Below are 13,968 nucleotides of genomic sequence, written 5' to 3'. Positions count from 1 at the left end.
TAAACCCAACTGTAGTGTCATTTGAATTCATACAAGAAAACAGATTTGGAACAGGGATGTTGTTCTTGTTACATACAAGAGAAAGTAGATTGAAGCAAAGATACTTATTAATAAGCACACTGTTATTGCTCCTTTACAATCATTCACACCAGTTACCTCACCAATTGCTGGCAAAAGAAATTTTTCAGGCTAAAAATATAAAATTATGCTTCACTATCCTGAGGTTGCACATCTTGTATAACATTTTCAATTAAATTAAAGTTAACATAGCCTGTATGCCATATGCAGGACTGAAAATGTTCTCACCAATGATTTTTAAGTGTAATATTAATAAAATAATGGCTTAAGAAAATTTCATCATTCCATGTATTCAGCCAAACTACATTTCATGTGTCAAAAACGACACTTTTCACTACAACCTTTGTCAAAATACTGGACCAAACATTACATGAATATTATTCCAAATTCAATAAGCAAATTTAAAGCATTGGATCGATTGCTTTTTCTTAGGTGATTATTCATTCTTGTTAGTGGTCCCAGCTACATTGTATAACTACATGTAGTTGCTTGAAAACAATCTACTGTAACAGTTACAGTATTCCTTTGCTGTGATATCAAGGTTTTTGTTGTGAATGATTAAAAAATCATTGGTTCAGCTGGTAAAATATAAACTTGCTAGATCATATCTATAACATGATAACAAAACCATTATCAAAATACTGTTCACAACAATTTAGCCCTCCTAAGTACTGTAAATGCATTAAGTTTGCGGTGATTTGATTTTGTGGTAGGGAGAAAATGGAGTGTTCGCTGTGATTTTTAGTTCGCATTTAAAACAAGGTGGTTGGCAGGCATTAGATAGAACAGCCATTTTTGAGGTGGTTTTAAGTTTTCGGTGAAGTCAGGTTATAGCGAAAACTGCACAATCATTAAATTACTGCAAACTTCAATGCATTTACATTTACAGCATAATAAGTCTGCTTCATACAAACTTACATTTATAGTCTACTGCAGCTGTCTGTATATGAGTCCTATGACAGTTTTGCTTTATCTAAAGGCAGTAGTACTTACATTACATACGTCAATGAATAACATTCTACATTCAAAAGCTACATGATTAGTAATGGCAAAGATTAATATGTGGTGGTAAGAAATTGTATCTCCCTTTTAAGGCATCCAGAGTATTTTATGAGGCTTGAAACTTGACTTAAAAAAATCCAATTTCTAGTCATTCCTACACATAATAAGTTTCAATAACACTTTACCATTACATAATTATCAACATTAAAGGAGAAAAGATACGATGGCATTGTGTGGTGAGAACTGATAGGAAATCCAAGCCCTAATAGACTGACCCTGACTTTCCATCACAATTCAACAATTTGCATTTTTATGTTTTAATTTTGCATTTCTACGTTTTGACAAAGGTGGGCGGGGCTATGGTATCGGTCTATTTACACTAGGCGCGTGAAACTAAAAGATCACCATGTATCATTTTTGTGCCGCTTTTGAGCACCTTTGATAAGAAATCTGAACGCAAATGTGGTAAACAGTGGCATTAAATGTCAATCTCTTAAAGATTACAGCAACTAGAATATTTCCAGTTCTCAAGCCTCATAAAATGCTCTGGGTGCCTTTAAGTGCTGAACTATGCTAGTATAGTCAGATTGGGAGGCAAAAGATGGGTTAGCCTGTCTACTAAATCAAGCTTCTAGCAGCCCTTCCATTGGTCCCCAAGAGGCCCCTGACAGCAAGAGATTGTGTAACACAGGCTAAAGATGGGTCTGCCCTTGCTGTCATTTGTTAAAGGAGGAAGGGTATGATGGGTTTGCGGGACCGCGGGTAGTTGCTGAACTCCTTCAGGTAGTTGCGGTGCTTGCCAATAGCCCACACCGTCATCTGGTAGAACCCAGCTATGGTGAAGAGCAGGGCTGAAACAGAGAGAAACGTTTTCAGTTAAGTATAGTCTAGTGACTCTAGTCAGTCTACACGTTTGTACAACACAGTTGCTTTACATAATAATGATGGTTTATTGAGTAAAACAAATTAAAGTAAACAGCCTGAATGGACCGTTCCAGTCGAACATCATATCAAACATATAGAACCCCGTTCTACTTGGAACACCTCCGTCAAAAACAGCGCTAGTAGACAGGGTATATTATGTATATCTAAGACAGGTTTTTCACTACATTGGCTGCATGAATGCTCAGGAAAAAGAAAACGAAATGAAAAAGAAAATGGCTCGGGCACTCATTGGGAGGGAACTTGTAACACATTGCCAACTACTACAAAATCCCCTGGTGCAGAGTTCCGTCTCTAAAAAAGAATCTGCACTTGTGTGTGAAACATGAATGTGACACGGGACATGTAAGTAAAAGAATTGCATTTTGATAATTAATTACTAAAGATCATGCAGCTGTAATTCATGCAGTCAACACAGTGGGAAACCTGTCACAGTTATACCCTGGTTTACATGTGCATCGGCTGCTTGTCAAAAATCGGGCACTGCTGGCCACCAACAAGGTAATGCTATGCGACGCAACCCGCTTTCGCATTGACCCAAAACATTACACTCCTACAGTAACTACATCTACCCCCTCCTCAAACAGCCCTACACGGTGGATACAACCGTCCACAAAGCAGTCAGTCTGCATTATTGACAGCCAAGCGGCTGCGGCCGTTTTTGCCCGTCAAGGGCTGTTTTTGGCAGAGGTGTTCCAAATAGAACGGGGCGGGGCTTATGGTATTTGACTGGAACGGTCCATTGAGTACATTACATGGGGTTAAAATCATTGGGTAGCTAGAAGAAAGAAATTATGGAAATAGTCTAAGAATAACTTTAAATCTACATCAAAATCACAGTTTGAGTAACAGCAGTTCCAGAAATCACAATTCCTTATGCAAGAGACTTACAGAATATGGTATTGAACTATTGCGGTAGTGTTGAGTCGTTGTAAAATCATATCAGTAAGTTCACGTTATGGATTACAATTTTCCAAGTTGGTAATTGTCCTTGCTTCTGCATCAGGCCACAGTTCAAATATCTAGATCTACAAACATTTATACCATGAATTCTACTAAAAAGGGTTGAGGGCCTGTATACATTTTTAATCACTGAGGAATAGGGAACTGCACTTACACATTTGTTACCAGAGTGGACAATACACTGATCATCTATACCTTGTCATATGCTACCAATGATTAAACTATGACATGATATTAATGACATATTCAACATGACTTACCTGGGAAACACTGCGTCATGATGGTGAAGCACACCCACGATCCAACCTGGGGACAGACAGTATGAGTGTTGAGTTTGGACTTGGATTGGCAGGTAAAAAAGGTAAGGTAGTCCCATAGCCTTTTTAAGGCTGTATAGGGGCAGTGGGTTATTATCCAGGGTGTCTAGGGCCCGGTATTTGAAGGCGGAGCCCATCCCTCTCCTTCCACCGTCTTTTACCTCCCCAACCGAAGTCAGGTACCCATTTTTAACACTGGTGCACGGAGTGAGGAACATCGTGTAAAGCGTCTTTCCCAAGGACACAACGCCTAGATCGGGGAATGCCAGGAATCAAACCCCTGACCTCTCATCTTGTGTTGGCTAGCCTAGCTACTCGCCCCATTCGACGCCACCACGATTGGCAAGTATAATGACACAAAACAACATCTTGATATGACACAAAAGAACATCTAGATACAGATACTTCCAACAGGGGTTCATCTACAAAGAGGGGAACAGGCGTACAGTGCCCGCATGCCCTGAGGAGCAGATTATTTGACAAGCATAAAATTCTGATTGACCGGGGAGGCTACTAGGCCACATGTGGCTGCAGTCTTCAACTGTCACCTGTTTGACAGTAATTTTGCCCCTCAGGATGCCAAAGAATTCCCCATTTTGATGCAATTTTTACTAGAAAAACCAATACATGGAGAAAGAAAGAAAGAATTGCATGAAAAATGGACACTTGTTCCTAACCTCGTAGGTGTAGTTTGGGCAGGACACCAGACTGAAGAGAGAGGTGAAGGGGTTTCCCGTGGGGTACGGGATTGAGCGCGTCTTGGTGCCTGCAGGGAAATACATTGTATCATCCATTCATTCAATAATACTAGTGGTTTCAAATAGATATGTGGCACAACAACATGATAATAATTAAGAAAGGTATATCTGTGTCTATTACAATCTATTAATGATATAACTTTCATTTGCTGTTACAGTACTGTAGTAAACTGTGCCTGAAGTATAGTAATAGTCTGGGATATCCCTGTAGCTAACTGGTAGCAGCCTCAGTTGAGCTCCTGGTTCTAATTACATTTAGTTGCTTGTAACTGGGGGACCCGGATTCAACCCTAGGTCAATTTTCTCGGTTAGCAGCTGCACCCATCTTTTGGAAGGGTAAAAGGAGGGTTCCAATGTTCAAGGAGGTGCCTCAAGCACATTAAAGGTGGAAGGGCTAGCAACCTCCCTGTAAAAATATACCCTGCTACTGAAACAGCAGCTAGGCAATACAAGGGCATCAATGAACGAACACCCAATGTCAAGCTAAATGTTTTTGCTTTTTTACCTGGAGGTCGCATGTTCATGAAAGCCAGATGGATGGAAAAGTTGCCCAGTTCATTAATCTGAAATTTTAAACAAGAAACCACTTAAGCTCATGGAAATGCATGGAAGAAATCGGTACAAGTGAAACAAAGCTCACACACAATGTTTTAAACCTTACAAACCTATACTTGTTTTCACATCTACTTACTTCAGGGGTAAAACAAGAAGTGTCAACTAACATTTTAGTCCATTTCGTGTCCAAAATACGTACACTATTTAAAATTGAATTTACCAAAGCCAATATTTGCTGTTGCATGCATGAATAGGTTGGAGGCAAAGGCAAAACAGTATTATCCATATTTCCGAAAAATAATTTCATCAGGTTGGTAGGATATAGGATATAGGAGATTCTTTTTACACGACCAGGTAATCTCACCTGCTGACGTTTCGGTGTCTGTCAGACACGCATTCGTTGGATTAAGGAGGCAGTTACGGATCAGGAAGTCATCAGCAGTGATGAACCGAGACGAGGGGGGGATACAAGCTCAGCCATGTTTGGGATTACGTTCTCACCGCAAAAGCGCCACCTACATCGGCTACTTATAGCGGTGAGAAGCAGCACTCCAGTCAGAAGCTCTGAAGAAGGTGTCTGACAGACACCGAAATGTCAGCAGGTGAGATTACCTGGTTGTGTAAAAAGAATCTCCTATATCCAGTAATCCATATTAAGATTTGCAGTCAGTGATTCGCATACTTACGACAAACCCTGCCAGTGCTGGGTACACCTGGAGATCTCCATATGCTGTTCAGGTAGGGGAGGGGGGCAAAATCATACTCTTAGACTTGCATTACAGTAACTATGAAGAAGGATTTATTTTGGTACATAGAGTTTGCTATAACTTACATTACCACAGAGTCAGAGTGTACATTTTAATCGAACGGAAAGCAAAGTTTGATATGTTCCCAAACCAGAATCTTTATCTTTCTTTATCTTTATTAAAAATTGGAACAATACAATCTGATGTCCGATGCGTGTTGTAGATCTATGACTAGATTTATGACTAAAAAATACCACTAACTGTGGTGCCCCAAATCACCACGGTTCACAAATCCAAATTAAAAAGGACCTTGAGTCATACATGTAGCCGCAAACACACATAAATGACAAACACACGACAAAAACAGTACCACTGTCAAAGGTCACTGTTGATGGAGGTACAATGCAGATACGATGTATGACCTTACCAGGTGGGGTGTAGAGGGGGTGGTTGATGTAGTAAGCTACAAAAGCTGCAAAACCCCAGTAGTAGGTGCAGTTCTGTAACGAACAGACAGGTGGTGAACTAACAATATTCTGCTTCAATGGTACTGTAAATGTTCAACTTTGAAGTATAATGACACAAATATGAATTTGAAAGTCAACTACTAGTACAAACTTAAAACAAGAGTTCGGAGACCTCAAATCTCCATGAAATATATATCATGCAAATTAGGCCACATTTGCATAATCTATATTCAACTATGTTCATTGTCACATAGCTTCCAAATGCCACAAGTATGAAATTCCAGTTATCTACCAATAAGGAATTACAGTATCTTCTCATTAATTATGCAAATTAGGTCTTCATTTGCATAACTTTTTTCAAGAATTACAGTATGTTAACCCATACAATGCCCTACCTTGAAGATGTTCCTGATGGGCATGGTGCCATGAGAGAATCGGTGCACAAACTGGGTCTCCAACACACGTTTCACATAGTGGAAGGTCCAACAGGCAAAAGCAATGCTGCAAAGCAAAACGTAGAGTAGCAAAATAAGAATATAGAAATGCAAATCATCTGCTATCAAATTCTGATGGACAGTCAGGATCGGTCTAATGGACTGGAACAGAATGCTTTTTAATGGATTTTCTATCAGTTCTCATCACACAACGACATCGCATCTCTGCTCTTTGAATGTCGATATGTAATGGTATAGTGTCATTGAAACTTACCATGACATTGTGTAGAAATGGCTAGGAATTGAAGTTTTTTTAATTTGAGTTTCAAGCCCCATAAAATGCTCTGACTGAGTCCGAGTGTCTTTAAGGGGAAGGGCTAGCAACCCCTCCCAGTAAAAATATACCCTGCTACTGAAACAGCAAGGAAACTTGCTGACCTATAAGTCACTAGGTACTACAAGGTGAACAACAGCACATTTTCAAAGATGGCTCCAATGAGTTAGTCAAGTCTGTATGAAACAAAGGAAGTGGATAACAAAAAAAAAATTGAGACTGACTGTACAACTGGTTGTGTCTTCGCCTTGGTGACTCCGTAGATGAAGGCAGGGCGCAGGTAGAACAACAGGTACGCAAAGATGGGGCCAGCGTACTCACACAGGAACACCTGTGAGAGACCACCAGTGGAAAGGTATCACACTGTCACATATGGCCTCCTTTAGTCAATGCGTTTACAACTTGAAGAAAATCCCATACTTGAGGATCATAAGTTACATTATGACTTGACGGACAAAAACGGCCGCAGCCGCTTGGCTGTCAATAATGCGGTAGACTTGTCTTGAGGTTTATATCATCTTGTATTCTTCAAGACTAAGACTCTTTTACAATGTGGTCTTTTTACAAAGTAACATCAAAGTACCAAATAAGCAAGTTTTCATCCAATAAAGGTAAAGGTAGTCTCATATAGCCTTCTTGAGGTTGTAGGGGCAGTGGGTTATTATCCACTGTGTCTAGGGCACGGTATTGCAAGGCAGAGCCCAACCCTCTCCTTCCATTGCCTTTTACCTCCCCAACCGAAGATTATAGACTAAGGTACCCATTTTTACACCTGATGGTAGTGAGCAACATCGTGTACCTTTCCCAATGGCACAAGCTTGGTGACATGACAGGATTCGATCCCAGGACAAACAACTTGCCATTACGTCGCACGTCCCCACTGGCGAATTGGTATTAAGTCAAGAACAAGGACTTAGTAAGACTGAAGCTTTAACATTTCTCCCTACCGTTTTCCATCCGATCTGTGGGCCCAGGTCCCTCAGGTATAACTTCCTGTCCCCAACCCTTAGGTCCAGCGAGCGCACGGTTTCTTCATCACTCAGGTTTCGGCCCCCTAGAATGTATGAAAACAATTCATTTGGAATGCCTTATCTTAAGTGTGGCTCTGCAATGTCACAAATATAGTTTTCGTAAGAATGGTTAGATATTACAATAAGGATAGTAACAGGATCATAGAGGTACATTTCAACTTACTGAAAATTGTTTACAAGGCTTGAGTACATGGCTAGGTACGAAAAAAGAGAGAAAAAAGGGAACAAAGTACTAGTCAGACTAAGTTTAAACAATGTAAAACAATGTATAAGACTTACTTGGTTCCAACCTGAGAGACTGTCTGGCTGGATAGTACCTGGGAACTGTGGTAAGAGACACTTGTAACGTTAACAAACTGAAGTGAGAGATCATTAAGACATCTATGCCAATTATCATGTATTACAATTTTAGAAGTAAGTTGAAAGGGTTTAGCACTTAGTATAGTTACTGTAGTTACGACATTTGTACTACTCACATTGTTTGTAGATCCATTTCTTCAGGTCCAGCACTGTGGAATAGTTGTCCACCTGGGGACACAATTAAAGATATTGAATGTGTTTTCATTCTACTACGCCTAGCTTTATACAGTTTCTGCATACAAAATTTTGGTGGCATGATGGCCTTATCTTAAGGGTTGTTGACTCCGAGTTCGAATCCCTGACAGATCCCGATCTTGTAGCCTCCATACCACCAAGCAATAACCGGCCTTTTTGGGGGGCTAAATAATACACTTTTTGCAGCCAGCCCGTAACTACATGTATCAGCCACCCTGTAACTACCTCTAACCGGCCTTTTTGGGGGGCTAAATACTGTAATGCACTTTTTGCAGCCAGCCCGTAACCATCAGCCACCCTGTAACCCCAAAAAGGCCGGTTAGAGCCTGCTATGGAGGCTAATTACTGTCCAGGGTATGCAATACAAATAAACAATAATGATAACTTGTACAAATGTCAGAAAAAAACACTTGAAAATGTACAAAGATTCGAACAGACTTTTGCATGAGCTTGACTACTGTACAGGACTTACATGGTCCAGACGGGTTATCTGTTTCCCAGACTTAGCGTGAAGAATCTCGATCTGTAGGGAAGCAAAAAAACACATTATGACACAGTGTACACAGTACACTACTACTAACATGAGCTACTAGCTCAACTGGTAGCAGCCCCACAGTTGAGCTCCTGGTTTCAATACTAGTAATTTGGTAACTGGGAGACTCCAGTTCAAGCCAGGGAAGGGTATCTCACAATCGGTTGGGGCAGCACCCATATTTTGGAAGGGAAGTAAATTAAAATGGAGGTCCTGAGATCGAGGAGGTGCCTGGAGCACGTTTAAAAGAGAAGCGCTAGCAACCCCTCCCTGTAGAATTATACCCAGGCCTAGTCTGATCAATAGAGAAGCTTATCTGATGATTCTACCTCAATCCAGTGTCAGAATGAACGCTATAACCCCGTAACCCGTATAGCATTGTGTTGTTATCTTCGCTGAGAAGATTATGTTTTTGGTTACGCCAACTGTTGGGTGGGTCTGTATGTGATGTCAAGAGCATAACTTGAGAAACCTTTGATGAATCTTCATGATTTTTGGTAGGTGAGTGGCGGTTGTGGGAACGGAGGTCAAGTTAAAAAATGGTTCCCCTGGCATTTTCCGTCAGTACTACAGCTGGCTTTGTGTGTATGCGTATTTGTATGTGGAGATTGTGGACAACATGACTCGTTTATCTGTGATATCATCACACCTGAGATACTAGAACACTGCCTTTCTTTATTTTACATATAACCTGGCCTCTCCCAGGGCTACAGGAGAGTCTGTATGGGGGATTCTGGCAACCCTTAACAGCATATTCAGGATTATAATGAAAGCTCATCTGTGTTGGTAGTAATCATAATACAATGCTAAACTTTCTTCCAACACTAAGGTATTCACGGATCGTACATCAGGGCACTCCAGCCATCACTCAACAGAGACAGTGGGCGTTATAAACTTCCTGGCACGTTTGAATAATTGCTGACGTCACGTATCCGCAATGATACGTGTTAATAAAGTCACGTGTCCGTAACTCTCGTGAGTTTACGTTCGGCATTGATTGGTCATTATTGATCCTGAAGAAGGCGACAGTGGTTGTCGAAAATTCGATCCGTGAATACCTTAGTGTTGGAAGAAAGTTTAGCATTGTATTATAGCATATTCAGGAGTCGAGGCACGGTAAATTGACATGTTAATGTGAATTAAAGCAGGCCGGCTAAGATTAATGGTGAAATAAAATAGCTTGCCGCGCCTCACGGAAAAAGACATGTTAAAGATCCTCCTACAGGCTGCTGGGTTTCCTTGGCAACTGTCTGAGCTCCTACCCCCATGGCCAACTACTAAATACAAATCCAGATATTTGCGAACATGGGTTCTCTAGTGCAAGGGAGATCGTTTACGTGCGCCTATGTTTAACGTTACCGCCAGGAAAGTCGTCAGGATAAAATTAATCTTCACAATGGATCGAGGAGTAAATTTGGTACGTACTCGCGGGCTCTATATGGGGCATCACTAAGGTCAGTACATTTACGACACTCCCACCAAAAAGGAGAAGATGGAATAGTCCAAATTACATGCTCATTCTTGGTAGAGAAATATGTGCAGTTGCTTGCAAATACTTTCCATTTCATTCTTTTCAAGAATTTAAGATATTTCGTCAAACCTTCATCAATATTTCTCATATGGGCGTGGCTATGTCCACGTGCATAAATTATTTGTTGCACTTCACATAATTTCTGTCATAAATTATTTTTGCATAGTAACGTTACGCCAAGGAGGTCATTAAGGTCTACAATGGTACAAGCGGTGCCTTCGTTTCGTCCTCTACCTATAGCTTTTCCATGATCGAGATAACGTCCGTGGGATTAGGAAGATTAGCTGATAAAGAAGCATAATCTTACCTCCATTGTACTAAATTTGTAGCAGAGTTCGTCCGATCAGCCGACTTGCACAAGCTGACCTTTGACCGATCAAAGGTCGTTCAGGAGCCAATGGGCGACACTGTGCGATTTTTGGTAGTATTGCATGTTGTTAGTTTAGGCGGAGTCCCTGACTTCAATTCAATTTCAAAGGTATTAAAAGGGGAGAGAGCACCAAAGGGATTTTCCAATGCAGCACATGGTTCAGCCATCAAAAACAATCACTTTAAAACACATGTATCTACATTTCAAACCTCATATCTTTACCACCCCTGCAAAGCTGCATTTGTCAGGTTTCTTTTAGGTAAAAAAAAGCAGGAGGTCAACTCCTGCATTCTAACGAGCTCAAGCCAGAAGTTTTAGGTGAGACCAGGATTTCAGGAAACAGCCTAGTCCTTGCATACACTATATTATGTTTACATACACAGAAAGTTAACATTTTGTTTTTCCTCCGTTTATTTTATCTTCTTCCCCTCCATACAAATCAAGGGCAATAACCTGGACAAGACGGCTGTCACCATGGTATAGTAGCGGACAATTATTTCGTTCGGTTATATAATATGTAGCAAGTAGCAGGACAGAGCTGGAGGACCTGGCCACCACTGTTATATGTATATATTCGAAGGTGTGATGTGTTTGAGTAAGAATAAAAAGACAGTAGTTTGTTAGGCTACACCATGTGAAGGTAAACATTTTGTATTTGCTTTCAAATGTTACCTTTCTAGTTCATTTTGTATCATCAAATAAGGATGGGTATTATCTTTGAAAATTAAACAAAAGCATAAGCTTGCTTTTCCGTGAATTATGGAGAAACTCTCCTACGTTTTGGCCAATACACAATTAAATCAAGTCTTGAGTTAGTCTTTCAAAGCACTGTCCAAGCAGAGGTTAAGCTCCAGCTTGCAGTTTTGGGTGGCTTTTTTAAGCGTTTTCAGTGGGCTTTCTATTTTGTCAGGTTTTTGTTTGTCCTCAGGCAAAATTGAAACCGAACAGAATGAGAAGCCCGATAAAAACGCCCACAAGACGTCCAAAACAAGCCGGAGCCTGAAATTTGCCCGGAGAGTGTTTTCAAAGATCGTTTGATGAGTTCTTTAAAATGTTATTTTGCTGGCTTTAGATATCTTCAAAGGACGTGGTTCTTCAAAGTACGTTTTGTACGTCTTTCCAAGGGCATCTTGATAAAACAGAGACTTTGAATACATCGACAACAGTATAAAAAGTAGACCCTTTGAATTACAAATCCTCTTAGTTAGTCGCGATGACCGCTTTCGGGTAAGCCTGCCGGGGTGGGTCTGGTAAAGAGGAGTGATAAATGCAATTCTAAAACGTCAATAGAACGTTTAAGTAACCCTTAAGCCAAATGGGTGGATCCCATCCCTTTCAGGATAAGGCCACACCAATTTAATTTCTTGGTAAACGGAATTTTTGAAAAAATGCTAGATAGGAAAATCAACATGAAAACAGAATCTCAGAGGAAAGTTTGTACTTTGGTGCACACAGTTTCAGGGAGTGAACATGGTCATGTGCAAGTTTTCACCCCAGCCTTCTGTTTTAATGATGTCCTCGTGCTAAAATTAAAAAAAAAAAAAAACGTTAACCAAGAAATTAAATTGGTGTGGCCTAAGTGTCACGAGACATGCCACGTGTGACGCACGGAAAAGTATAGCGTTCTGCAAAACCGCGAGCACTGAAACAAGAAATGCTTTTAAAAAAGCTGCGTGAGGGCCAAGGCGTGCCGGTATGATGACGATATGTGACTCAAATAATTAGTCACCTTGTTGACTTGAATTGGACTAATGCTAATAAGACTGGACTTAAATGTACACTGCTTATAACATCAGTTGTGTCAAAGTGGATGTCAGTGATATCTAAAACGTTAGCTGTTTTTGAGGCATTCAATTAGAAACTACAGCTGCGGAAAATACGTTTGTTTTTGCAAGTTTATTTTTGAATATTCGACGCCTCATCGCCTCACAACGTACTTGTTGTGTGTTGCATCTATGTCCAGAATTTCAACCACCCCTTTTCAGTACAAGTGTCACGAAACATGCCTCGTGTGACGTCCGGAAGAGTCATATGAAGAGTGTAACGTTTTGTATAATCGCGAGCAAAAAAAGACATCTGATAGCTTCCTAATTACGTTTTCCCGCAGGCACATAGCACATAGAATACCTGCGTTAGAAAACGTGCCACATCCAATTATTTTCTCATCGGGTTTATTTGAAGTTAGAGGGTGAAATATTGCCGCTGCTAATAATCCGCCGAAAGGCGGGCTGAGCAGTATTGATGAAGATAATATAATTACAGCTCTAATACTGCTACTAGAAGATCGTTGATTTGATAATAGATATATCATCGTCACAGTTCCATATGTACGTATGACAAGGATTGGAATATTCATAAAGCCGGCATCACAATTCATGCGAGCGTCGGCCGAATTTGTAGATCGCCGGAAGCTCGCCGAATTTGAAAATCGCCCGAGCGTCGACCGTATTTTCCAATGAAAATCTCGGGTGACGTCCGTCGAACGCTAATAAATAAAAATCCCACATGAGATGGTACCATCTCGTGGACATGGACGAAGTCAAAATCGACTAACCTTGTAAATGGCCAATATTTGGATTAACTTTGATTTCTAAAAATCGCCCGAAGCCCGCGTAATCGACAGGACGTCTGCCGTACTTCGGCCTTACTTCGGCCTTACTTCGGCCTTACACAGTTGACATGGTGGAATCATAGTAGATCCTAGACAACTGTAGAGAATCAGTGTTTGATTATCAATATCTGAGATTCAATTCAATATCAGAGATTCGAAACCAACTTGAGTCGGCCGGCGCGTAACAGGAAAGAGGTTATATATTTGACACCATGTCCAAATTATGCATTCAAACAGCTAAGGTACCATACTAAAGTAGAACATATAAGATACACATGAAGGTTACCATGCTCTGTGGTTAAACAGTGTATTTTTGCCACAGTATTGCAAACCAAAACTTGTACGCTTTACATATTTAGACGTTATCCCATACTACTACACCATATTGGAAATATAGATTGATTAGCCTTATAGAATGTTATAATGTACCAGTGGATACCATACTTTGTACCGTGTACAATTGTTGTGCAATAAAGTTATTATTATTATCATTATTATTATTATTATATAGCATAGTAGAGTCGCTACCCAGCGGGTGTTCCGGATCACTTCGAAGGGCCCAGCGTGTAAAGCGAACGCACCACGTTTTCCTATTTCACGATTTGTTATCATTTGGCGACCAGATGTACGTGGTCACACAACACTCTTTCGTGGTCCTGGATCTACTGGCTGGAAGGATAATGTTATTCCGTGCACCGTTATAATGTCCAAGGCGTTCAGTAGGTTACAATTGTGATGATTT

General features: G+C 40.5%; 1 protein-coding gene across 1 annotated transcript; it reads right to left on the bottom strand.

Annotated features, from left to right (window-relative positions):
* Positions 1-1,418: 1,418 nt before the first annotated feature.
* Positions 1,419-8,787, bottom strand: LOC136444267 (very-long-chain enoyl-CoA reductase-like). Its single transcript, XM_066441782.1, has 12 exons — positions 8,655-8,787; positions 8,104-8,155; positions 7,907-7,951; positions 7,544-7,650; positions 6,821-6,927; positions 6,224-6,329; positions 5,789-5,861; positions 5,302-5,345; positions 4,566-4,623; positions 3,980-4,068; positions 3,246-3,291; positions 1,419-1,931 (listed from the first exon to the last, which is right to left on the bottom strand). The coding sequence occupies exons 1-12, from the start codon at positions 8,763-8,765 to the stop codon at positions 1,804-1,806; spliced, it is 966 nt and encodes a 321-aa protein (XP_066297879.1). The 5' UTR covers positions 8,766-8,787; the 3' UTR covers positions 1,419-1,803.
* Between the last annotated feature and the right edge of the window lie 5,181 nt (positions 8,788-13,968).

The sequence above is a fragment of the Branchiostoma lanceolatum genome, chromosome 11 (assembly GCF_035083965.1).
Source record: "Branchiostoma lanceolatum isolate klBraLanc5 chromosome 11, klBraLanc5.hap2, whole genome shotgun sequence".
In the NCBI taxonomy this organism is placed as follows: domain Eukaryota; kingdom Metazoa; phylum Chordata; class Leptocardii; order Amphioxiformes; family Branchiostomatidae; genus Branchiostoma; species Branchiostoma lanceolatum.
Note: the sequence above shows the minus strand (reverse complement) of the source record. Positions and strands in the feature narration are given on the sequence as shown.

Coding starts and splice junctions, on each gene's coding strand:
- LOC136444267 (XM_066441782.1), bottom strand. CDS start 8,765: ATGTTAGTAGTAGTGTACTGTGTACACTGTGTCATAATGTGTTTTTTT. Junction 4,624..5,301: donor CAGCACTGGCAGGGTTTGTC/GTAAGTATGCGA, acceptor TTAAAATTTCAG/ATTAATGAACTGGGCAACTT. Junction 1,932..3,245: donor CATGACGCAGTGTTTCCCAG/GTAAGTCATGTT, acceptor TCTCTGTTTCAG/CCCTGCTCTTCACCATAGCT.